The 26067-nt window shown below is 32.5% G+C and overlaps 3 protein-coding genes and 1 long non-coding RNA gene across 6 annotated transcripts; 1 reads left to right on the top strand and 3 right to left on the bottom strand.

Annotated features, from left to right (window-relative positions):
- Positions 1 to 9904: 9904 nt before the first annotated feature.
- On the bottom strand, positions 9905 to 10930 carry LOC131623110 (uncharacterized). The gene is made up of 4 exons (XM_058894127.1): positions 10916 to 10930; positions 10512 to 10813; positions 10169 to 10241; positions 9905 to 10015 (listed from the first exon to the last, which is right to left on the bottom strand). Exons 1-4 carry the CDS (start codon positions 10928 to 10930, stop codon positions 9905 to 9907), a joined length of 501 nt encoding a protein of 166 aa, XP_058750110.1.
- Positions 10931 to 11835: 905 nt separating this feature from the next.
- Positions 11836 to 12486, bottom strand: LOC131623109 (uncharacterized). Its single transcript, XM_058894126.1, has one exon. The coding sequence runs from the start codon at positions 12484 to 12486 to the stop codon at positions 11836 to 11838; it is 651 nt and encodes a 216-aa protein (XP_058750109.1).
- Positions 12487 to 14196: 1710 nt separating this feature from the next.
- Positions 14197 to 15982, bottom strand: LOC131623099 (uncharacterized). Of its 3 annotated transcripts, XR_009290131.1 has the most exons (6): positions 15768 to 15979; positions 15510 to 15683; positions 15285 to 15408; positions 14855 to 15004; positions 14591 to 14739; positions 14197 to 14310 (listed from the first exon to the last, which is right to left on the bottom strand). It is a non-coding gene; the product is annotated as an uncharacterized LOC131623099 (long non-coding RNA). The 3 variants fall into 3 exon arrangements; XR_009290132.1 differs by lacking the exon at positions 14197 to 14310 and having other exon boundaries at positions 14408 to 14739; positions 15520 to 15683; positions 15768 to 15982; XR_009290130.1 differs by lacking the exon at positions 14197 to 14310 and having other exon boundaries at positions 14409 to 14739; positions 15768 to 15977.
- A 1131-nt stretch (positions 15983 to 17113) lies between these two features.
- Positions 17114 to 18379, top strand: LOC131623108 (uncharacterized). Its single transcript, XM_058894125.1, has one exon. It carries the CDS (start codon positions 17114 to 17116, stop codon positions 18377 to 18379), a length of 1266 nt encoding a protein of 421 aa, XP_058750108.1.
- The last annotated feature ends 7688 nt before the right edge of the window (positions 18380 to 26067 follow it).

Raw genomic sequence — 26067 nt, 5'->3', positions numbered from 1 at the left:
GGGCTTTCTGTTCTTCCACAATTCATAAGGAGTCTTATTTAGAATAGGTCTCATAGAGATTCTATTCTGAATATAACACGCAGTGTTTATTGCTTCTGCCCAGAAATGCTTAGCCATATTGGTTTCATTGATCATGGTTCTGGCCATTTCTTGTAGAGTCCTATTCTTTCGCTCTACAACTCCATTTTGCTGTGGAGTTCTAGGACAAGATAAATCATGGGCAATACCATTTTCTTTGAAGAACTCCTCAAAGAATCTGTTCTCAAATTCGCCATTATGATCACTTCTGACCTTTATGATTTTGCACTCTTTCTCAGATTGGATCTGAGTGCAGAATTCAAAGAACACTGAATGAGACTCATCCTTGTGTTTCAAGAACTTTACCCATGTCCAGCGGCTATAATCATCTACAATGACTAATCCATATTTCTTCCCTCTGACAGATGCTGTTTTGACTGGGCCAAACAGATCAATGTGCAAAAGTTCTAACGGCCTTGAGGAAGAAACAAAATTCTTAGACTTGAATGCAGGTCTGGAGAACTTGCCCTTCTGACATGCTTCACAAAGAGCATCTGATTTGTATTTCAGATTTGGGAGTCCTCTGACCAGATTTAGTTTGTTAATCTGAGAAATCTTTCTCAAACTAGCATGGCCTAATCTTCTGTGCCAGACCCATTGCTCCTCAGAAACAGACATAAGACAAGTCACCTTCTGCTTCTCAAGATCAGAAAGATCAATCTTATAAATGTTGTTCTTTCTCTTGCCTGTAAATAGGATTGAGCCATCCTTCTGACTTACAGCCTTGCAAGACTTTTGATTGAAGATTATATCATAACCATTGTCACTTAATTGACTTATGGACAATAAGTTATGCGTTAATCCTTCTACAAGAAGTACATTAGTTATGGAAGGAGAGTTACCAAGACTTATGGTTCCAGAGCCAATGATTTTGCCCTTCCGATCTCCTCCAAACTTGACTTCTCCACCTGGTTTAAGCACCAGGTCTTGGAATGTAGACCTTTTTCCCGTCATGTGTCGCGAGCACCCAGAGTTCAGGTACCATGACATTTTGCTTTTTGTCCTCTTTGCCGCCAAGGATATCTGCAACAGAAATTATCTTCTCCTTAGGTACCCACAATTTCTTGGGTCCTTTCTTGTTAGTTCTCCTCAAGTTCTGATTGAACTTGGGTTTAGCAAAATATTTAACAGGAGGAACAACATGATATTCTTTAGGTTTGTCAGCATGATATTTCTTAGGATGTGTCACATGCTTCTTGGTGTGAACTGTGTTAAACTTCTGTGCATGTGAAGTGAGCCTAATATCATGAGCATGGCCATATTTGAACTGATCATACAGTGGCTTGTATGTGATCTTCAGATCATCAACAGGTTCAAATTTATGTGAGGTATCACCCTCATAGCCAAAACCAAACCTTCTGTTTCCAGAAACACCATATATCATAGAAGCAAGATGACTTCTGCCAATACTTCTAGATAAGAACTTTCTGAAGCTCGAGTCATATTCTTTCAGAATATGATTCATGCTAGGAATGGATTTTTCTGTTTCAGAAGGAGATCCACTGTCTTTGGATAGATTTAAAACTTTTTCCTTCAGTTCAGAATTTTCCAATTCCAGCTTCTTAGTTTCAAATTCAAACTGCTTTTTCAGCTTTTTGTATTTGATACTAAGATGAGCCTTGAGTTCCAGAAGTTCTGTTAAACTGGAAACTAACTCTTCTCTAGATAGTTCAGAAAATACCTCTTCAGAATCTGATTCTGATGTAGATTCTAATCCATCATCTTCTGTAGCCATCAGCGCGAAGTTGGCTTGCTCTTCTTCAGAGTCTGATTCTGATTCTGATTCAGAATCATCCCATGTTGCCATAAGACCTTTCTTCTTATGAAACTTCTTCTTGGGATTCTCCTTCTGAAGTTTTGGACACTCGTTCTTGTAATGTCCAGGCTCATTGCACTCATAGCAGACAGCCTTCTTCTTGTCAGATCTTCTGTCAGAAGATTCTCCTCGTTCAAATCTCTTTGAACTTCTGAAGCCTCTGAACTTCCTTTGCTTGCTCTTCCAGAGTTGGTTTACCCTTCTGGAGATCATGGACAGTTCATCTTCTTCTTCAGATTTGTATTCTTCAGGATCTTCTTCTCTAGCCTGAAAAGCGTTAGTGCATTTTTTAACATTAGATTTTAGTGCAATAGACTTACCTTTCTTCTGAGGCTCGTTTGCATCCAGCTCTATTTCATGGCTTCTCAAGGCACTGATAAGCTCTTCCAACGAAACTTCATTCAGATTCTTGGCAATCTTGAATGCAGTCACCATTGGACCCCATCTTCTGGGTAAGCTTTTGATGATCTTCTTTACATGATCAGCCTTGGTGTAGCCTTTATCCAGAACTCTCAATCCAGCAGTTAGAGTTTGAAATCTTGAGAACATCTTCTCAATATCTTCATCATCCTCCATCTTGAAGGCTTCATATTTCTGGATTAGAGCAAGAGCTTTAGTCTCCTTGACTTGAGCATTTCCCTCATGGGTCATTTTCAATGACTCATATATATCATGGGCAGTTTCCCTGTTAGATATCTTCTCATACTCAGCATGAGAGATAGCATTCAGCAAAATAGTCCTACATTTATGATGATTCTTGAAAAGCTTCTTCTGATCATCATCCATTTCTTGCCTTGTAAGCGTTACGCCACTGGCTTTCACTGGATGTTTGTAACCATCCATCAGAAGATCCCATAATTCACCATCTAGACCAATAAAGTAACTTTCCTGTTTATCTTTCCAGTATTCAAAGTTTTCACCATCAAATACTGGTGGTCTAGTATAACCATTGTTACCATTGTATTGCTCAGCAGAGCTAGATGTAGATGCAGATGTATTTGTTGGAATTTCACCAGCCATCTTTTACAGAAGCGTTTTTCTCTTCCTGAATCTTTTCTAAACACGGTTAAGTGCTTGCACCTTAGAACCGGCGCTCTGATGCCAATTGAAGGATAGAAAAACACTTAGAAAGGGGGGGTTTGAATAAGTGTAGTCTAAAACTTGAACGATAAAAACAATTGGCACAGTTATATTTATCCTGGTTCGTTGTTAACTAAACTACTCCAGTCCACCCCCACGGAGTGATTTACCTCACTTGAGGATTTAATCCACTAATCGCAACAGATTACAATGGTTTTCCACTTAGCCCACGACTAAGTCTTCTAGAGTATCCTGATCACAACCTAATCACTCTAGGAACAAATGCTTAGACACAAGCTAAGACTTTCTTAGAGTATCCTGACCACCACGTGATCACTCTAATTACAACTGCTTAGACACAAGCTAAGACTTCCTAGAGTATCCTGATCAACACTTGATCACTCTAGTTACTTACAAATTAATGTAATCAATTCTAAGAGTATTACAAATGCTTTTGAAAAGCTATAATCACAACAGTGATATTTCTCTTAACGTTTAAGCTTAATCTCACTAATATATTACAACAGCAATGTAGTGAGCTTTGATGAAGATGAAGTTTCTGAGCTTTGAGTTGAACAGCGTTTCAGCAAGTTTTTCAGAATAAGTTCGTTCAGGATTGGTTAACCTTGCTTCTCATCAGAACTTCATATTTATAGGCACTTGAGAAGATGACCGTTGGGAGCATTTAATGCTTTGCGTATTCCGTATAGCATTGCATTTAATGTTTCACGCTTTTGTCAACTACCTCGAGCCTTGTTCACGCTGTGTCTACTGACGTTGCCTTTAATAGCTTCCAACGTTCCTTTTGTCAGTCAGCGTAGCCTGCCACCTGTACTTTCTTCTGATCTGATGTTTGTGTATACAACGTTTGAATATCATCACAGTCAAACAGCTTGGTGCATAGCATCTTCTTGTCTTCTGACCTTGAAGTGCTTCTAAGCGTGATACCATGAGAACTTCAGTGCTTCTGCTTCTGATCTCAAGTTCTTCTGATGCTTCCATAGACCCATGTTCTGATTCTTCCTTGACCATCTTCTGATGTCTTGCCAGACCATGTTTTGATGTTGCATGCTGAACCTTCTGAGACAAAGCTTCTGAGCGCTGATTTGTGCATGCTCTTTATATATTTCCTGAAAGGGAAATTGCAATGTATTAGAGTACCACATTATCTTACACAAAATTCATATCCTTGTTATCATCAAAACTAAGAATATTGATCAGAACAAATCTTGTTCTAACAAAATAGACTCAATTCGATATGCTAACAAACCTAGCATACTTCAACTTCGACTACACCATTTCAGGGATTCAACTACAGCATACGAAAAAACTTCAACTGCATGCTAAGATCCCGTCGAATTGTTGAACCAAGAAGCTACTCTTCGACTAAATTAGAATTTCATCCAATATCTCACAAAGATAAATAAATTTGCAAAAGCTAGAGGAATAAATGTATGATGTATGAATTGTTAAATTCTAACTTTTTCACATTAAAATGGTATGATTTATCTCGAACCATTCCACATTAAAAAAATGAATTAATATAATTATTTATAGATCACATATAGGGTTGGAAATGAGTCGAGCTGAGTCGAACTTGGTTCAGCTCGGCTCGACTCGATACGAATTAGTTCAGATCGAAACTCGACTCGAGTTCATCACGAACTTTTTTTAGCTCGAACTCGACTCGTTCAAAGTTTACGAGAAATTCAGTTTGACTCGATAACTCGAACTCGGTTCGATTAAATAGTTCAAAAATGGAAGAAAAAAAACTAAAATTAATTTTTTTTACTAAGTGCCATTTAATTTTAAACTTTGCCCAATGAACTTTTTTTTAGAAGAGAAAATGTCTTAAAAGTCTTGGATATAACTTATGTGTGTTATGAGCTCAATATAAAGGAGAATAGGAGAAGGTAAGTAAATGTATTTTTTTAATGTGGGATTTGAATAGTAAAGTTAAAGAGAATTAAAATGATTTTTAGAGTTGAACTTATCAAAATAGTTAACTTTGAAGAATAATATGACCATTAAAACAATTTTGCTTTCATATAATATATGTTTCATCTTAAAATAATATTTGTAGTTTAAGATATTATCATTAAAAGTAAGTAATATGAGCAAATAATAACGTATAATAATTTACGTTTGTAACATATATTTTACTAAGTTGAATTTGGATTTTTTTTAATCAATAGAATTGTAAATGATTTTATCATCGTTCAAATGGTATAAATAAATATGAAAACTAAGTCTTGATGTCTTCATGAAACTTGCATATCGAGTCAGTTCATGAACCAAATAAATCGAACTATACGCGCTCAAGTTCAACTCATTTATTTTATGAACTTAATTTTGAGCTTAAGTTCGACTTATTTGGTTCATGAATGAAGTCCAATAAATTAATTACCAAATCAAGTCTTAAACTATTTTTGAGTTGGTTCGGTTCATTGTCAGTCCTAAGTCACATTTGAAGGTATATTAAAAATAATAATGCAATGTTTCGATTCTCAATTGAATGTTGTAGTTTTTAAATATTTATTTATTTTTGTAGTTAAATTCCATATCTGAATGGTCATCCGTATTTAGACCCATTAGCTTTCTTTTTTAACTATTAGGAATTAAAGAAGGACAATTTCTTTGTATACCCGTATATGGTGAAAAACACCCCTGAAAACCGCAAAATACCCTTCGGAAATGCATCTCCGAATGCACCCATATCCTAATTTTAAAGATTTTAGATATGGATCTCCGAAATCACCCTTAATTAGATTTCAATGATTTCGGATATGCATATCTGAATTCACCAAGAAGTTGTTTCGGAGATGCATACCCGAAATATGCAGATTTTCAATGATTCATTTTTTCCAAAACAACAACATAGTAGAAATAAAATTAAAACCTCCTACTATTCGATAAAATGTAACGGAAATAAAAAATACGCAAATATAGATTAAAAAATTGATACTATAATATGAAAGTAGTTGTTCGGATAAGTACTCAATGTAAAAATATTACAACACCAGATAAAAAGTCATAAATAAAACATTAATAGGCATCTACTACTACTGAGTATGCCTAATGCCTCCTATACCCTACCGCGCATGGTTCACGAATTTTATGGTCGCATGTTCCTGTCACAACAAAAACAAAAAACAATGTTAGTTAAACCGTTAGAAGAAAGTGCAATAAAAACATAAATAAAAAACAGTTAAATTATAAAGTGCAATAAAAAAAACCTCGCCCTCCCAAACTCGTCGAGCGACATGGTCATGATAGTAAATCAACACAGATGTGTCTGCAGGCCCTCCCGGGTAGCCCTCATCCTCCGCTTCATCTTCGTCTTACTCAGGGTGAACATCAGGTATATCCTCCTCCTCAAGTCCCAACTCCTCCTCATCCTCACGTACCAGACGCCCGAGACAGTCTACTCCTCGATGCAGATGAAGATCCTGCAGGTGCGTCATTCATTTAGACTGGTACTCGAACTCGACCCCGTCCCCAAGTCAATGCTTGATGTGCAGCTCTCTCACGCCGAGTTGAGGCGATCGGTGTCTCCCTACCCTGTCTAAGTCGAGCGGCCGGTGCCTGGTTGCCTGCCATTTTCTTGAAAAAGTGCAACTGGTAAGACTTTGAAACAAATTTAAAAAAAAAGGTCAGACCATATTTCGGAAGTGTATCTTCGAACCTGATCAGAGATGATTTCAGAAATGCACTTCCGAAAACACATGCGAACAATCATTTTTGGCAAACCACCATTTCTTGCCCTAACTCAATAAAATCCAATTTTTACCAACTAAACACTATCATTGACCTACAATAACTACACCCTACAACATTTTTCTAATTTTCAACAGCCCTAATAACATTTCCAACTTAGAGTTCAAAGTTATGGAAACTTACACTTTGTTTAAGCTTTGAGTTGATGTTGAATGAGGCTTTGAATGCTTATCTATGCTTGGAACGAGTTGTAGAGAAAGAAACCTTTCAATGCAAGTTGGCACATATGGGTTTGTTTGAAAAAAGTTTGTATTGAAGAGAATGAAAATGAAGGGGTGTTTGTTTGGGTTTTGGAAAAAAATGCAACAATTTTCAAAGATGCATCTCTGAAGACACCATTTTTTTTTAAAAAAAAAGTTATTTCGAATATGCATATCCGAAAACAATTTTTTTTAAAAAGGTGTTTTTGGATTTTTAAGAAAAATGTGCTTTCGGAGTTGCACATCCAAAATTTAGAGGTATTTTGGGATTTTCACAACAGGTATCTAAGAAAGCATATAGGTGTAAAAAGAAATTCTCTTAAGAATTGACTGATATTATACTATTACCATCCTACAAAACATGAAAAAAATTCTCTTCCATGTGTTGTAGCGTTGTAGGTTAAGGGTGTTATTTCACACACTCACTTACATTACAACTCATACACTCTTATTCAAATATTTAATTAGGGTTGCTCATCAAAATCGAATTACAAAAATGATAATTTAAAATATCACTGTCTTTTTCATTTCACCACAAAACTAACTAAATGTAACAGGTAGATTTAAAAATTATAATTAGAACTTCACATGAAAACTCTACAAAGTTTCAAATTTTAGCAGTTGTTTTAACATAACCACTTGTTATTACTTGATATCATAATTAATCCATACAATAAAAATTAAAAAGTAAAATGGAATGAATAAAAATATATAGAAGGATGCATTAAATGACATATATATTCATTTACAATAAAAACTGTACGTACTGGAAATGATCCAAACATGTAATAATGATATAATACTCAAAGTAATGTGTGAACTTTCACAGAAATGGCTACCCAACTTCTTATTAACATAACTAGTGTCTTACCCGTGCGTCCGCACGGGTACCCGTCGTTTTCGCGCATTTGGATTGAGAAAAATCAAAGGTATTAGTAAAAGATGATAGTAAAAGAATAAATGTTGGGGGATAGATTAGTAAAAGACTAAGTTTTACTTAAAATGGGTAAAGTTATAAAGTTACTAATATTAAAAAATTGATTATTGAAAAATAAAGTCATTAAAAGATGAAAGATAATTAAACTATAATTAAACTGATAAATGATATATTTTAAGAAAATTAAAATATAATTAAACTGATACACATATATTATATAAATATTTTAAAGTACATATGCATCAACTTAGTCTCCCACATTATTAATATTAAAAACATTCCTAGAATTGCAAAATTTAACCCTCTATCTGAATTTGTAATAAAATGCATTTCAGAAAGCAGTTTGGAATATTGATAATGTGAGGGTCTAGAGTAGACTAATATAGTCCTACAATTTCAAGGACCAAGTTAGATATTTTGTCAAAACTAAATGGGTTATATTAGAAACTTAGAGTTCCATATGTTAGGAATCTCTCCAAGTATTGCATACAAAAGTGATGATTTCCCTTCTCCAACTGGTCCACAAACTGCAATTTTATGTTTCCATTTGATTTCTAAATTCACATCTGCTAAAGTTGGAGACACTGATTCATAATCCCAAATGCAATATGAAATATTCAAATACCTATTCATGTAGGAGTTTAAGGAATATCTTAAGTTAATTTAAAATGAATAGGACCAAGTTTTAAATGATGCAATCAAAGTATGAGCTTCACTAACATGCACTCAAGAGTATACTCAATCATATGCTGGTAGGGAAGTGACAATTATTGTCTCTCTTAGGGAAGTGAGAATATTTAGTCAATACAAATGAAAATGCACATGTACCACATTTCTATATACATTGGATTAGTGATTACTAAGGCAATATGAATAATATATACATAACACATAGCTCCACTTTGGATTCTATGCAAATATAATACTACCAATATAATCAATTCGGTAAACAATTGAATGCAGCGGAAATTTTAAGGATATATCCTGGATGCATGGCCTATACGTGAAGTATAAAGTATAATTTGGGAATTTGATGCTACAGCTCCTAAAGTAAGGGAATGGATACATGAATCGGGATTCTTCCTAATGAATCAGGATTCAACATGAGTACTATCAATCTTTTTTTAAAGTGAAAAGTACATGTAATGAGTTTAAGATTCACATAGAAATTGGTTACCAATGAGTAAAATATATGCGCGAAGAGAACCACCAGAGAAAAGTGTAAAGATGCATAAACTCATATGAACCTGCTTTTCACTTTACACAAAAATAATGGTTAGTTTAACAAAGTTGACTGCACTAAGTTTAGGTGATGATTCACCATAATGAATAGGTATTCATGATGAGATTCATGTCCAGATATATACGCGATAGAGATTCGTATCGATTGTATTCAATTTAGTATTGAACTGAAATATAACTCGCGTGTACCGTAAGGGTGTGAATCCATTACACACATGAACAATTGTTACATGGGAAAGGAACACTGGGAAGAAAAGTAGAGTAGCTGGTGGAGGTAGCTCTAGTAGAGCATTTTGTCAGGTGGAGGATTGTCGCGCAGATCTCAACAATGCTAAAGATTATCACCGACATCATAAAGTTTGTGAGGTGCACTCGAAGGACAGTAAGGCTCTTGTTGGAAACACAATGCAGCGGTTCTGTCAACAATGTAGTAGGTTAGTTCTTTTTCTTTGCAGTGTATCGGTTCTTAATTTACCAGATTGCGAATAACTGAAAAAATAGTGTTTTTAGTAGTTTTTAAGGTTTAGATTGGATCTGGATTCATTCTATTTCGTGTTTTTTCATTCTATCAACAGGTTTCACTTGCTTCAAGAGTCTGATGAAGGGAAGAGAAGCTGTCGAAGGCGTTTGGCAGGCAATTTTAAAAGGAGGAGGAAAACAAATCAGGAGGCTGTTCCTAATGGAAGCTCACCGAACGATGATCAGACCAGTAGTTATCTGTTGATAAGTTTATTGAAGATACTTTCAAATATGCAGCGTAAGTATCTATTTAGTCTAAACTCTTGCAAACCTACCCATGGTTGATGATGTCATGGAGGAGAGCAGGCCTAGTACACAGAAAAATGGAAGAGATATGGCAAATGCACCGGTTCCCATTTTTGTAACCTGCAAAGAAGAGAAAATCAGAAGCTATTTTGGTATTCATTTTTAATTTTTCTTTTTAAAAAGATAGAAACTATTTTGTGTAATAGAATTCTAAGAAAAATATTGAAGACATTGCAAACTTTACAGTTCATTGTAGAGGATTGTTAGTGTTACCAACAGATGCTCAAGAAAACAAAAATATGTCAACATGCTAACAATGACAAGCAGTGGAACTTCCTGCCAAACCCTATAAAATTGAGCAGACAAATAAAATGGTTCATAATTCTTGATGATTGAAATTATATCCATGAAGCTCCAAAATGAAGCTTATAGCCAAACTTCATTCATTGATTAGAAATAAAAAAGATCTTTATCGGATTTAGATTGTGTGAAGTCACAACCTTGTGAGCGCATGTATGTAGTCAATCATATCTCGACCGTCCGATGGATGGTCCATATGTGACTAACTACGCGCACACAATCTAAATTCAAAATTTTTGTACAAAAGTAGACGTACATGTACTCGTTTACATCTTCGAGTTGAGATCTACTTGCTCCAGCAAATCGATTTCGAACACTTTGAATCTGTAATAGAGTGACAGCAAGGTTTCTAACATCCTTTTTGCAGACATCACAAGTTCTAGTACCCTTTATACTAAACCATTTAATAGCACATTCTTGGTGAGCCAAAGCAAAGTTCACCTTTGCAGCTACATTCCAACTTGAATGTCTCGCCTCCTTCAGATAATTCAGACAGAAAAATTCTACACATGGGTTGTGATGAAATTCCAATTTTGGAGAGTTATTTTGAACCCTTCCCTTCAACAATCAAGGAAAAGTTGAGCAAAAATCAGAATCAAACAAACTTCATAAAGAGAAAGGGAAGAACAGAAAACATAATTAGGTAACTTTGTTGCTTACTTCAACCAACTCCATATTTCCGTGGATTTTCTATGAATTCAGCAAAGCACCACCTACACCAGAATTTGGCTTAACACTCATATGTCTTATAAGATCATACGCCTCATCCAGTTCACCAGTGACCAAGAAGATCAACCATGCATGTGTAATGTTGAAGTGTTGGATTGATACCATGATCACTCACCATCAAGTTGTACATGGCCCATCCTTCACCCAACATATGCCCTCAACTGCAAGCTGCAAGAAACTACTTCATTATAACACATAGTAACATCGAATTACATCTAACCAAGTATCCTATTGTGGGTTAACGTCCTACTTCCATTGAATCTCAAGTTGTGCTTTTCAACTTCACCAATGAGCTAGCAACCTACAATATATATCAAAACAACTCTAAAGTTAGTATAATATCCAATGTTTGCCATGATAATTAATTTGGCTAAACCTTTATGGGACTCTGATTAATTATGAAATTTGATCAAGATCATAAACCACAGATGATATTTACAGCCAAAGAATCTGTCTTCTCACCACTAACACAATTTGGTCAAGATCATAAACCACATATGATATTTACAGCCAGGGCCGGCCCAAGACATATTGAGGCCTAAGGCGAATTTTGAATAAAATTTAATAAAAATATTTATTTTTATTTTTAAAAATTAAAATTATTTATTAAACTTCTCTAATTGATTTTATTTCATATGTATTTTAAATTATTTGTTATTTTCTATCAATAATGAAGGCAATTCATTCAATATTTATTTATATAAAATTGATCATGAATAAAATTTATTAATCTTAATATTTATAATAATTATTATTATTATTATTTTTTTTGGAAATAATGATTATATATAACCAAAAAACAATCTGTACAATGCGACCCATAGGGTCCAGCTACACACTAAGAATCATCCCTAAGGCATGATTAACTGAGCTATGTATTTTCTAAGGTTTGGCTTCATCCAAACTCTATTCACTATACTATCTATGATTTTCCTTTCTATATCTATCTCCATCTCCTTTCTATTATCTGCAAAAATATTGTCATTCCTATAATTCCAAATTTCATATGACGCCTCTGCCACAACAACTTTTAATATTTGAGCTTTCCAACTTTTGTTCTTGCTATTTTCAATCACCCATTGCAGCTCCTGTGTCCAGCCCTGAGGAGTATGGTGCATATCCATCCATTTCAAGATCGCCTGCCAAATGTTTCTTGTACCCCTGCACTCATAGAAAAGATGTTGAAGTGATTCCACTTCTTCACAGAAACTACAGGCATCATTACTTAACATCCCAAACTTTCTTAGTCTTGCCTTGGTCGCAAGACTATCATGGCAAGCTATCCGTAAAGTAAACAGGGCTCTTGGCCTAGCAACATTACCATAGAAAAGCTTCCTCCATGGCACCTTCTGTTGCTGATCCAGGAACGCATAATAGAAGTTTTTCATCGCAAACTTTCCAGTTTTTACCAAGTCCTTCCATGGTTGCATCTCTTTCACTTGATCCCTCTGTTGTAAGATGTTTTTCAGAATCCAAGAGCAGCTCTTCTTGATAGGAACCATCATAATATCCTCATCTTGCACATAGTAAGCATGCACCCAACCATCATAATATTATTATTATTATTATTATTATTAGTATTATTATTATTATTACTATTATTAACAGTAATAATAATGTGAGTTTATGATATAAAATAGTAAAATTAAAAATACTTAAATATTGTTACAATTAAACTATATTTATGTTGTATAAAAATGAGTATATATTATAAATATTATGGTACTTGATTGGGTCATATATATTATTATTGTTAATTATTGACCTAAATAATAAAAATAACTTGTTTAGCGCCTGAAGTTCGTGTTAATTTTTTTGCAGGGACTTTTGTTTTATTGATTCTCTCTCTAAATTAAATCAAAATAATGAATTAATTACCAATAATTGCTCTTATGGCCAGTAAAAAAGTGGGACCTTAATACTAATAATACATAACTTAATAACTTAATACTAGTATTAATGAAAAGAAAATATAATTGGAGGCCCAAGGCAATGGCCTAGGTTGCCTACCCCTTGGGCCGGGCCTGTTTACAGCCAAAGAATATGTCTTCTCACCACCAACACAATCAGTTTTCACCCACTTGACACAATATTTGAGTGGTAGGCCCATGGCAAAATAATCTATAGACTATAGCACTAAAAATCAGTATATACTCCCAAATGTGAGATAAGACCGTGTTTTAAATTGCAGATCATACCGGCCTCAAAATAATTAAAGAATATTATACCGAAACTTAATCTAACATATTTTAAAATTAAATATATACAAAAACAGAATATACCAGTTGGAAACTGCCTTGCTGCCGTGAATGTTGCAGCATTGATTCAAAGCAGGCTCGAAACATCGATAGATGACTGATTTGCATGCATTGCAAGTTAAATTCATGAATTTATTAAATCCATATTGAGGAAACTCCAAAACTGATGAATGAGATGGAAACAAATGCATATGTTTGAGGATCACACCATGGAAGAAATAAGCATCACTACATTTTTGCGACCAAGTTAATCTATGTTGACAAAGATCATAAGAAGAAAATTAAAGATGAATTTTATGTTAACTATCTAGATATTGAAATAGAAAAGTAACTCGCAATATCTTTTGAGAGATCGACATTGAAATCGTGCAAGAAATTAGAGGAAAACTCACATTGAACCACCTGCAGCAGGTCCAATGACATAATCCAGTTCATCATACTCTTATGAATCCTAACACGCCAGACTCTAATGAATCCTAAGTTCATTTGAATGACTATAATGGCTTCAGTTTTACTTACAAAAAGTTATCACATCTGCTTCTTTTAGATGAATAGGAACCTCACACGCCATCACAGGTGGTTCATACCTGAAACCGTAACAGTAAAAGAATCAGTTACAAATTCATTCATCGCCTAAGAAATAAAGCACCAAGTAGTATTTCAAACCTGTGTAAAAAAATGGCTTATCTTTTGAGATGATTTAACCACATACAAAATCGGCACCATTTCACCATCAACTTGAATCCTTCAACATTTCACTACACTAACCTACGATCCAAACAAATAACCATATGACTGATCAATCCACATAGCAACATCATTTCTCCGTATAGTTTAAAAAATATTACAAAATATCAAATCAAAATAATAACAATAGTACATTTCTTACATAATATTCAAGAGATTTTTAAGTTTCCAACGGTGTTGATGCACTTTCACTCTCTTTAGGAAGTATTCCAAAAACATTTTATAATGTTAGTATTGCTATAGCTTCATTCGGAGCAAATTCAGTTGGCTCAGCACCCTTATCTTTGTTGATTTTCTTCCTGGAAGTGAACATCTTGACAACTATTACCGGCAATGAAGAAAAATTAGCAAATGTATGAGCTTCATTAACATCCAACAAAAAATTCATCACAAATACCCAACTTATATAGCTCTGCAAATTCATAAGAAATACTCTTCATTAATTTAAAAATCTAAAACAGCCTTTAAGTTCTTACCACTTTAATTTGTGACTTTGACATTTTTCATACAACATACAACTAAATTTCATAGCATACAAAATATAAATCCATGGAAGATGAATGATTGGATTAGAGAATGCGAAGGGAACTGAAGATATTACTCTTCAGCCAAGGCTGCTGGCCGTTTTGCAGATGGATCAACACAAAGACACAATGGTTTTGGTAGGGAAAGTTTAATAAGATCTGCAACCTCATCGGGCATGGTTGCCGAAAAAAGCATGGTCTGCTTTTTTCTGGGACATACGCGAACCTGTAAAACAATCAAATATGCTTAATACTCCTTTCCAACAACATGACAAAATCAATTATGAAATTAACCATGTAACAACGACAATTTTTGTATCATAGGGTTAAGTAACACTCACAAGTTCTTTAATTTCAGCATCAAATCCAAGCTGCAATAGACGATCAGCTTCATCAAGGATCAAAACAGCAAGATCATCCAAATTCACCGACATAGAATTGGGTAAATGGTCTATCATGCGTCCTGGAGTAGCCACAACAACCACATGAACCTGAAATCAAAATTCAGGCCACAGTTTAACTATAGTAAATAAACAACCACATAAATAACCACATGCTTATGATCAACATAGCTTGATAGTTTGGAGAAAAAAGCTATGAAGATGAAAACAAAACAAATTTAAGAGGATTGAATAAAACATTATGCGACTCCTCTGTTGAATTTGTCTAAAGAAAACTGAGTTAAGCATATAATTGCAACTTAAATTGGTCAAATTTCGATTTAACACATTATACAATATTAAAATAGAGGTGTATATATGTATCTACAACCTGTTTTATGTTGCAATTGGCATAATCAACTACATGGTACCAGCTGCTACTTTCTGTTCACACTGTTCGCAGCATGCTTTGTTACAGCCAATGATTCAATAGGGTGTTGCCAAGCCCATTCAACCTTCATTTCAAAATCAAAGTAACGCCATGAAAACAATCGACTTAACTTGCTCAACCAACCAATCAATAAATATGAAACATTTTTTGTTAAACAAAAACAACCTCATAATACATAGAAAGCAGAATTCTATTAAAACATGAAGAGCAGCCACATTCGTTGGGAACCCATACATACATAAAACCATCTCCCAAGGACGCTTGCTCTTAGTTCTCCAAGCTCCACTCCCAATTTCACCATTGTGTTGCCTGATCCGACGCCGCAGATTAACCGTAAATCTGCAAAACATAAAATCAAACCAATTAAACAATATAAGAACTTAAATATCCACAGTAGATGAAAATAGATTAATTGCAGATTACCGTTCGAGTAAATTCCTCTCTGACTCTCTAGCGTTTATGAACAATTAGCTTAATAAGAGAAACCCAAATCGAAACGAATCGCCACCTGAAATTCAAAGCATAAAGAAAATCAAAATACTACAAAGAACCAATCAATCCGCATAACTCGAGATGACGATGTAGATGCGTCGCTAATAAGAAGTTGCCGAGTGTGTTGAGTTGTGAGCGGAAGAAGTTGTAATAAGAGAGGAAGTTGAAGATGGAAGAGAAACCATAAGGGACGGTTCTTGAAGTTGGAAGAGAAATTGTACGTGCGTTGAATATAAACAGTTACAAAATTAAAATGCAACAGCCCACAATATGGGAAAATGACGTGAAAGAAGAAGAATGGGCTGCATTAATCTTTTTTGACAATTTTGAAATTTGGAAGAGTGTGGGATTAAGGACAGTTATGATGAGAATAGTGGAAATTGAATAATAGAAGGATGTAACTGCATAAAAGAAGAAGTTAATTTTGACAATGCTGATGTGGATTTTTGTGGGAAGAGAGGCTGATGTGGCATAGGTTAGAGATGAGCAAATGGTAGACTTTTCTTATATGATAGATATATGTGTGTTGTAATGTAGGAATAGTATAAATTATAAGTAATTGATGATACCAAACTTCAATTTCAATTAAATACTTTCAATTACTATTCAATCAAAGAGCATCTAAAGATATTAAAAGAGATGCAAATAAAAAAAATGTAAATACTTTATACAAATTAGTGACCGAACTTGTTCCGCAATAGTGAATCTGAAAATTATGTTGTGTGTGGAGAATTTCCTTTTGGTGATTCATCTTGAATGGATACTTAACAATTCTATGTTATATAGTTAAACATATTCTTTCTAATTTTCCAAGGATATTTACTATAAGTTTGTGAAAAAAATGTCATGAAATAAAAAAGTAATAACTATTTTTTATATATAATAGTATTTTCTATAAGATTTGAATTTTATTTTCTGGAAAGCTAAAAGGAGCATGTTTTAAAGGAAATCCAACATCATTAATTCATTTCAAGTACAAGCTAAAAGGAGCTTCTTATAAAGCAAACTCAATATCATTCATTCATTGGACATAATAACATTAAATTACCAAAAACTAAACAACCAACAACAAGCTCATAATGTTTTATTACATTAAAACTAAACAACCAACAATGACATAATTTTTTATTACATCAAACCAAAAATGATAAAACTAATTATTAACATTTTTTTACGGTGACAGAGGCAACGACAGCGACAAAAGTGAGATTAGCGGTGTAAGCAGTGCGGTTGATGGAGACTACACCATATTAAGGAGGGTTTAGACACCCACAATTATGAATGCAATTTGGAACCATTCTTCCATACTGCCTTCCATTCAAGAAACTAAAATTTCTATCATGAACGATGTTTTGGCTAAAAGTCTTTGGTGTAATGTGGAGATTGGATTTTCTTTTTCTAATTCGGTGGGAAGATCGGGAGGATTGATTACTTTATGGAGGAAAGATAAAATGGAGGTCTTGCTTAGTTTCAAAGGGGAAGGATTCTTAGGTATTAAAGTGTGTTGGAAGGAAGAATTATATTATATTGTGAATGTTTACTCTTCGTGCGATCTTAATAAGAAGAAGGTTATATGGGATAATATCCTTAATTTGAAGGAGGCTTTTAGGGACGGGGAATGGATTATAGGAGGTGACTTCAAATCTATCAAGAATGTTAGAGAAAGAAAAGGGAGAGCGGGGGAGGCGAACAAAAGGGAGGCGGATCTTTTTGCGGAATTCATTTGTAAGAGTGCTTTGGTGGATATTCCTTGCAATGGCAAAAAGTTCACGTGGTTTAGTGGAGATGGTAAGTCTATGAGTAGGATTGATCGTTTCCTTTTATCTTACAATGTGGTGAATATTTGGGATGTTAGTGGTCAAATGATTGGTGAGAGGGATATTTCGGATCATTGTCCTATTTGGATAATGACGGATAAGTACAATTGGGGGGCAAAACCATTCAAATTCAATAATGAATGGTTTACTTTTGACTCTTTCTTACCGTTCGTAGAGAAGGAGTGGTTGAGTTTGAAGGTGGAAGGAAGAGGGGACTTTGTTTTGAAAGAAAAGCTTAAGCTCTTAAAGGACAAGCTCAAAAGGTGGAATAGGGAGGTATTTGGGAAGATCAATTTGGATATTGAGGAAGATGTCAACGACATTAATCTTGCCGATGAGAGGCTAGCTTCTACCTCCTTTTCTTTGGCTTCTTTTGAGGAAAACTTGGTTTTTAGAAAAGAGGCGACGTGTGGGTTTTGGAGGAATTTGAGAATTAAAGAGAATATGCTTGTGCAAAAGTCTAGGATGAAGTGGCTTAAAGAAGGAGATACTAATAGTGGATTTTTTCATAAGGTGATGAAACAAAGAAGAATTCACAACCACATTGGCCCAATTCTAACTTCGGGAGGCATGGTGGAGTCGGTGGAGGAAGTTAGGGAGGAGGTGTTCAAACATTTCGGGAATAAATTTGTTGAACCGGAAGTGACTAGACCGGTGTTAGATGGTGTTTATTTTAATACTTTAAGTAGGGAGGAGGCGAGGGGGCTTGAGAAACCTTTCCTATAAGATGAAATAAAAGAGGCGGTTTGGGAGTGTGGTGGTAATAAGAGTCCGGGTCCGGATGGTTACTCTTTTCTTTTCTTTAAGAAATGTTGGCACTTTATTAAAGAAGATTTCATCAATTTCTTTAATTATTTCTTTCTTGGAAGACCGATTTCTAAGGTGATCACTTCTTCGTTTTTGACGCTTGTTCCCAAATCTAATAATCCGGTCGGATTAGATGATTATAGGCCCATATGCTTGGTGGGTTGCTTATATAAAGTGGTTGCTAAGCTTTTGGCGGGAAGATTAAAAGGAGTGCTCAATTCTATTATTTCTCCGTTTCAAAGTGCTTTCGTCCCCGGTAGGCAATTGCTAGATGGAATGGTAGTGGCGAATGAGGTGGTGGATTATGCTAGAAAAGAAGGCAAGAATTGTGTTTTATTTAAGGTAGACTTTGAAAAAGCTTATGATAAGGTGAGTTGGAGTTTTTTAAGGTTTATGCTTAAAAGAATGGGGTTCGGAGAGAAATGGATGCAATGGATGGAATTAATGGCGTTTAATAGTAATATGTCCGTGCTTATTAACGGGAGTCCATCGAAGGAGTTTAAGGTGAGTAGAGGTTTGAGACAAGGGGATCCGTTATCTCCTTTTCTTTTTGTTTTGGTGGCGGAAGGATTAACGGGGCTTGTTAGAAAATCTATTGAAGTTGGTGAATTCCAAAGCTTTAATATTAAAGGTTCTTGTCCGGTAGACATTCTCCAATTTGCGGATGACACTCTAATAGTGGGAGAGGGTAATTGGAAACATATTTTGGCTATGAGAGCCGTGCTCCAGGCTTTTGAGTTAGTGTCGGGGCTTGGAAATAATTATCACAAAAGTAAGTTAATTGGCATCAATTCTAATTTACATTTTTTGGAGGCGGTTTCTCATTTTCTCTCGTGCAAAGTGGAGGATAGCAACTTTTACTTTCTCGTTATTCCTATTGGGTTTAATCCTAGGAAAGAAGCCACTTGGTATCCTCTTTTTTCAAAGTTGAAGAAACGTTTGGATGGGTGGACAAATCGTTTTTTGAATATGGGAGGAAGAATTACCCTTCTTAAGTCCGTGCATAGTTCTTTGTCCATTTTTTGGATGTCTTTCTACAAATTACCTAGTAAGGTTGCTAAGAGGATTAATGGCATTCAAAGTAAATTTTTATGGGGAGGAGTAGAAGAAAGAAGAAGAATTAATTGGATAAAGTGGGAGGATGTTACTTTACCCTTGGCCAAAGGGGGGTTAGGAGTTAAAAATATCGTTTTGTTCAACTTGGCTCTTCTTAACAAGTGGAGATGGCGGATTATTAAAGGGGCAAATTCGTTGTGGCATAAGGTGTTGAATGTTCATTACGGAGATTTGTCCTTGAAAATCTGAGGTGGAGGAGAGGATAAGAAAGTTTTCTCAAAATGTTCTTTTTGGTGGAAGGATTTAATTAAGATTATCCCTCCGCCACCTTTTGACCCTTTTGTTGCTCATTGTAGGTTCTCGATCCATAATGGGTTTTCTACCCCTTTTTGGGAAGCTAAGTGGTTGGAGGGAAGTACTTTGAATGAAGATTTCCCTAATGAACAGAAAATGGAGATTTCCAATGGATTTTGTTTTGATACTTAGTATTGGTTTGCAGATTTATGAATTTCGTTCCAACCCAACGAATTGGAAGCACTGAGACTGAGGAAGACAATATGATAAAAACAGATGAAAATTTCTGCCTAATTTGACCTTTAATGTTTTCCTTAACTCTTTAAACTTCTTTTATACTTTGTTGTTAAGATGAATTTCATTTGTTAAGTCCTAAACTTCTTTTATACTCTTTAAACATATTTTCATTTGGAGACAAAATGAAGGTGTTCAAAAATACTTTTGTTGATGGGTTACTTTTGTTGCTCATCATCGTAACTTAATTGAATAGTGTTTGAAAATACATTTTGTTGTCATTTAGTTTACAATATAAGACTCCAATTTTTTTTTAAAAAAATATTATTTTTAAATCACAACAAGTTCTTATTTATGCTAAACTATGGTTGTGAATTGGAAAATGCTTGGTACGAAGGCCAACAAGAACGAAAAGGCACGAATCGGTTATAGCCCTTACATGTAACACATAATTGCACTGCATTTATTCTATTTCATCCATGTATTTAATTACAGCCGCCGCATGTTTATGTTTTGTTGGAATTCGTCTATCAATTAGTCGTGCTATATAGAACTTCCCTTATATTACTTACTATTTGATTCTTAATCATTTATTAATTTAATTACAATGATGAATAGATTTGCATTATTAATTTAAGGGTGCAATGAAGGTTAATTACTAGCCATTTTATGAGAATTTTAGCAGTTGAAAATTGAATTAATTTCATTGTAATACAATTTGTTTATATGTACTAATTAAAGTAGTTGATATTTTAAATTAGCATCATTAAATGTATGAATAGATTTATGTGTTATATGATATAATTGATTGAAATTCCAAAAAAAAAAATTATGAATAAAAAAAATGGTTCATGTCTTAAAAGAAAATGTATAAAATGTCATACTTAATTTGATTTGAATATTTGATTATAAGAGTTTTATTAAATTCAATTATGATTAGAAATATACATAATATTTCATTTAAATTGGTTTAATTAGGTAGTTTTTTTTAGAAATTATGAATTTTTTTACAAAAATACTGTTATTTTATTCGAATTTTATTGGCGGAAGTTTGAATTTTTCTTCTTTTGAAAGTTGATTAAATTTTAATAAAAAAAATCGAATTAATTGTTTATAATAATTATTAATAACTATATTAATATAGTTTTTATGATATCATCATAAGTAATAATAAGAATTAATTATCTATTATTTAACTTGAATTTTGTTACATTATGAGTGATTGATTGATATATTCTAAAAAATTAATGAATAAAAAAACTGTCTTAAAGAAAATTTATAATAATTATTTTATGATTGATTGATATATTTAATTTGATTTTTATTTTTCTAAAATATATGATTATGAGAGTTATATTAAATTCAATTATGATCAGAAATATACATAATATTTCATTTAAATTGGTTTAATTAGGTAGATTTTTAAAAATTATGTTTTTTACAAAGTACTGTTACTTTATTCAAAATTTATTGGCAGAAGATTGAGATTTGCTTCTTCTTTGGAAAATTGAGTTAAGTTTAATAAGAAAAATCGAACTAATTTCTTATAATAATTACTAATAACTATATTAATATAGTTTTTATGATATCATTATAATTAATAATTAGAATTAATTATCTATTATTTAACTTAAATTTCGTTACATTTGTTTAATTTGTTGTCTATTATTTGATTTTAGTTGATTTTAGTGAATGAGTGATTAAAGTTTGAAGGATGTCTTGGGCTTAGGCCCTCCTTTATACAAAAAAAAAAAAAAGTTTGAAGGATGTTTTATAATTTTAAAATAGTTTTATATAAAGAAATTATTAAATGGGGGAATTTCAAGTAGAATTGTATGAATTAAATAGTATCAAAATTGTATCATAATATGAAGTAACCTTAATTATTTTATGATCACAAAAATAAAAATTAATTTATAATTATGATTCAAACATGACAATTATATTTATTTAAAATTTTAATAAATTTTATTCTCTCTTAATATAAAAATTTTATGCAGCGGAAAAAATGAAGTTATTGATCAAAAAATCAAATAATAACGGGACAAGTTTACTATTGACTCAATTATTTTTTTAAATAATGCCAAAAAAATATTTATATGAGAAAAAAATAATATTATTGATTAAAAAAATTATATATGAAATATTCTTAATTATTTTATGATCACAAAAATAAAACTAATATATAATTATTGAATTAAATAATTTTTATTTTTGAAAAAACGTAACGCACCAGTACCCATGCGAACGGACGGGTATCCATACTTAAGGATGGAAAAACGGGCAGGTTGCCCCGTCTTATGCCCGTAAAAATAATAGCGGGGTGGGCAACCCCGCCAAATGGAATAATATTAACTTAAAATATTTTAACTTTTAATATTAACTTAGGAATAATATTTTAGCTTTTAACTAAAAATAGATTAGGTGAAACAATAATATTGAGTGTTTATCATAGACTTCATTAATATTTTTAATATTAGCCATTTAATTATTTTTTATAAGTTGTACACCTTTAAATTTTGATGGTTTATTCATTCTAACAATACACCATCAACACCTAGTAATCTTTATGTATCTTCATCTCCTTCATCTTTATCAAAATTCCAGAAATTTCTAGAAAAAATTCACTTTTAATTATTTTTTTTCAAATAATAACAAACAAACAAACTATATTAGTATCAATCAACCAACTAACCCGTTATAAATTCTTCTAATCCAGACTCAATTACAAAACTCTATTGTGGAGTTAGACAATATCATTGGGGAATTGAGTCAGTGGAATAAGACTCTCAAAAATGGTTTACTGTTGTGCAATAAACTGATCTATGTCAAGTTGTTGTTGGATCTGAATGATAATGTCTTCACCAAAAAATGTAAACACTGAAGAGGCATTACTTCTATTGTTATGTGATGTTATTGAAGGAGGAAGATAAGAATTTTGTTCACGCTTTGTTTCAACAGGGTTCATCATTTATCTCTTGTTGTTTTATTTGTTTCATCATTTATCTTTTTCTATTTATTTTTGTTGTGGATATATTTGCTTGATTTTTATTATTTCAACAAAATTAATTAAAAAAATATTTTTTTTAATAATTGTTTTCTTGAATTTTTTGCAATTTTGATAAAGATGATGAAGATGGTGATGAAGATAATGAAGAAGAAAAGAGGAAGATGATGAAGATACATAATGATTATTATGTGTTGATGGTGTATTGTTAGAATGAATAGGCCATCGAGATTTAAAGGTGTAAAACTTGTTAAAAATAATCAAATAATTGAGATTAAAAATATTAATAAAGTTTATGGCGAGCACTCAACAATATTGTTTCACCTAATTTATTTAAAGTTAAAAGTTAACGAAATGGATCAAATTGGCTAAGAGAAGTGATTTTGAAGGACTTAAGTGTAACATTTATTAGATAAAAGACTAACATAAAATCTTAAATTAAGTTAAGGGATCTTGCAATGAATTAAGCCTTTCTTTTACTATTTTTATTCAATTTCAATGAGAGGGACATGAACATAAAAGTTTGCACGCCAAATATAGTCTTTCAACTTCAGTCTCAAGTTTTTTACTTGAATTTTTTTTTCAAATGCAAATTAAAAAAACTCATCATGTTATAAGTGATCTTCTCCTAACTATTGTGTCCCGGATCTAATCATCTAGAGCATATCTCTTTCATATCATATAAGTTGAGTCGTCTCAAATTTTTGAGAGGCTTTGTGTAAGAAGTTGAAGTTAGTTTAAGTTGAATCATGAAAATTTTAATAAGGTCCTACTAAGAACTTTGTAGATTTTCGTAAACGTTTGGCATATATATCCATAATGTACTTAAGGGTCCTACTGATTGATTTATTGAGATGTGCTAATGACTTATTTTATGTATTGATCTGAATATTACTTTTGACTTAAACATATTTTGTGTTTGATGTAAATAATGATTTTGGCTTTTGATGAACAATGTTAACAAAAATACATGGTTAACAAAAACACAGGTGGTTTTAAATTCTCTGATATGATTTTAATAGATACAGGTTAAAAAATGAGAAAATTTTGAAAAGCAGAGAATTGCAATTTTAAAATAGAGGAAGTTTTGACAGCGGTTATAACACCTAACCGTGGTTGTACATTGAATGCTGACCAGAATAATATAAATTACAAAATGTTCATAGTGAGATTCGAGCCTGGGACAATTAAGTCTATCAAATGATAGGATTAAATAACCGTTGTGATATCATGCACACTTTCCATAATACAACGGTCCCATGACCGTAATAGTAAGTAACACATTTACGACAATATTCTACAAAAAACGCCTTAACTCGCATGATTATATGTATTTTCCAACCGTTGTTAAATGAGTTTTCCGTAGTAGTGATAGGCATGATGAAGTAGACTGAGAAAATCACATCAAAAAGTCTTGAGCCTTGCGCTAAACCACTAGTTGACTTTCTCCATAATTCTAACAGTTTGTCAAGATGGAGCTACTTTTGCATAGAGTACAGATCAAAAGAGACGTTGTATTTTGTTTCCAACATATCAGAAGCCGAGTCAATATGGCGCTTGAGGTTTCTATTTGAAATTCAGATTTTGGTCCAATAAAATTTAAATTTTCTTCAAAGTTTAAATTATAAATTGTGGAAAGCAATAGAAAATAGTCTGACTTACCTAATTCATCAAGATGATGAATTAGTGGAAAAACTATATTCTCTTTTGGACTGAAGAAGAAAAGATAAAGATAGATATACATGTTAAAACTCAGGGACGAACCTACGTTGAAGGAAGTGTGGGCTGGTGACCCCACTAAGTTTTGAGTAATTATTCATGTATCTATGGAAATACAAGTTTTGTTAACCTATTATGTGGCCCACCGAAAAAAGATGTTCTAGATTGTGCATTGCATTTGATTCAATTACCTTAATATAATAATAAATCGATTATATTATATAGAACAATTTTAAAACTTAGAATTATAAGGGATACACAATCTTTCAATAAAGTTAAGACAATAAATCTTTGCTCTATATTTTCATACTTATTTGTAATTTTAATAAATCTAAATATTATTAGAATAGTAAATTATATATTTTAATACTAATATAATTATTATTTTTTACTTTCCATATTATACATTTGACAATCATTGAAAGAGATATATAATGTCCCCACTATTTAAAAATTTTGGGTCCGTCCCCTGTTAAAACCAATCATTAGTTGTTCATAATAAATTAGGACTTTCTAACTATTGTTTAGTTAATCACTAAGAGAGTTTTGATCTAATCTCTCTCTTTTGTATTTTTGTCTGTTTCTAATATATGAGTTCTTAATGAAAAAATTGTATTTTATATTATATCTCTTTAAGAGAATTTTCAATTATCTTATTTTAAAAAATTATTTTCAAATTTATACACTGCTAACAAATCGCTTTAAAATGTTTGAATTATACTTGTGGTGCTCACATAATTTTTTTATAATGAAAAAATTAAAATACAATATATTACCGTGATAGGTAATATTAATGATGATATCATACAATATAATAAAGCAAGATGAGAATTTTGGCAAGTTTTTCAAGTGTCATATTTTGAGAGTCTTTCTATTTTTATATTTTCTATTAATAGAAAATTTTCTATAATTATCTTTTAAATATTTAGTTAATTTATTTATTTATTTCTAACTAATATTTTTCATTAATAATAATAATAATAATAATAATTAAATTGGGCTTTGAAAACAAACAAAAAAGAGTTCAGTTTTTTTGTTATTAATTAAATCTTAAGCCATTGTTTTACTTATCTTAAAGTTTCAATCGGCTTGTAATTTTCTTAGTTTTGGTCTTGTGCCTTTGTACTTGATTGTGGTTGATATATAATATTTTTATCCCTTGCTTTCAAGAAAAAAAACATTAATTGATAAGGAATCTTTAACAATTGTTAGGTCATTTGTTCGTTTTTTTCCAATGGGCAGTCATGCCTTTTGGGTTTTCAATCTCACATAAATTAAGGTTTGAATCATTATAATA

The sequence above is a fragment of the Vicia villosa genome, unplaced genomic scaffold (assembly GCF_029867415.1).
Source record: "Vicia villosa cultivar HV-30 ecotype Madison, WI unplaced genomic scaffold, Vvil1.0 ctg.000052F_1_1, whole genome shotgun sequence".
Taxonomy (NCBI): domain Eukaryota; kingdom Viridiplantae; phylum Streptophyta; class Magnoliopsida; order Fabales; family Fabaceae; genus Vicia; species Vicia villosa.
The sequence above is the reverse complement of the archived record's forward strand: the minus strand, read 5'-3'. Positions and strand labels throughout refer to the sequence as shown.

Bases quoted from the DNA above. Each gene is read 5' to 3' on its own strand.
- LOC131623110 (XM_058894127.1), bottom strand. The intron at 10,242-10,511 runs GTACGTCTACTT...TCAATTTTATAG, and splicing joins GAAGATGTAAACGAGTACAT to GGTTTGGCAGGAAGTTCCAC. The intron at 10,016-10,168 runs GTAACACTAACA...TCTTCTTTGCAG, and splicing joins GTTTTCTTGAGCATCTGTTG to GTTACAAAAATGGGAACCGG.
- LOC131623109 (XM_058894126.1), bottom strand. From the start codon at position 12,486: ATGGTTCCTATCAAGAAGAGCTGCTCTTGGATTCTGAAAAACATCTTA.
- LOC131623108 (XM_058894125.1), top strand. From the start codon at position 17,114: ATGAATGCAATTTGGAACCATTCTTCCATACTGCCTTCCATTCAAGAA.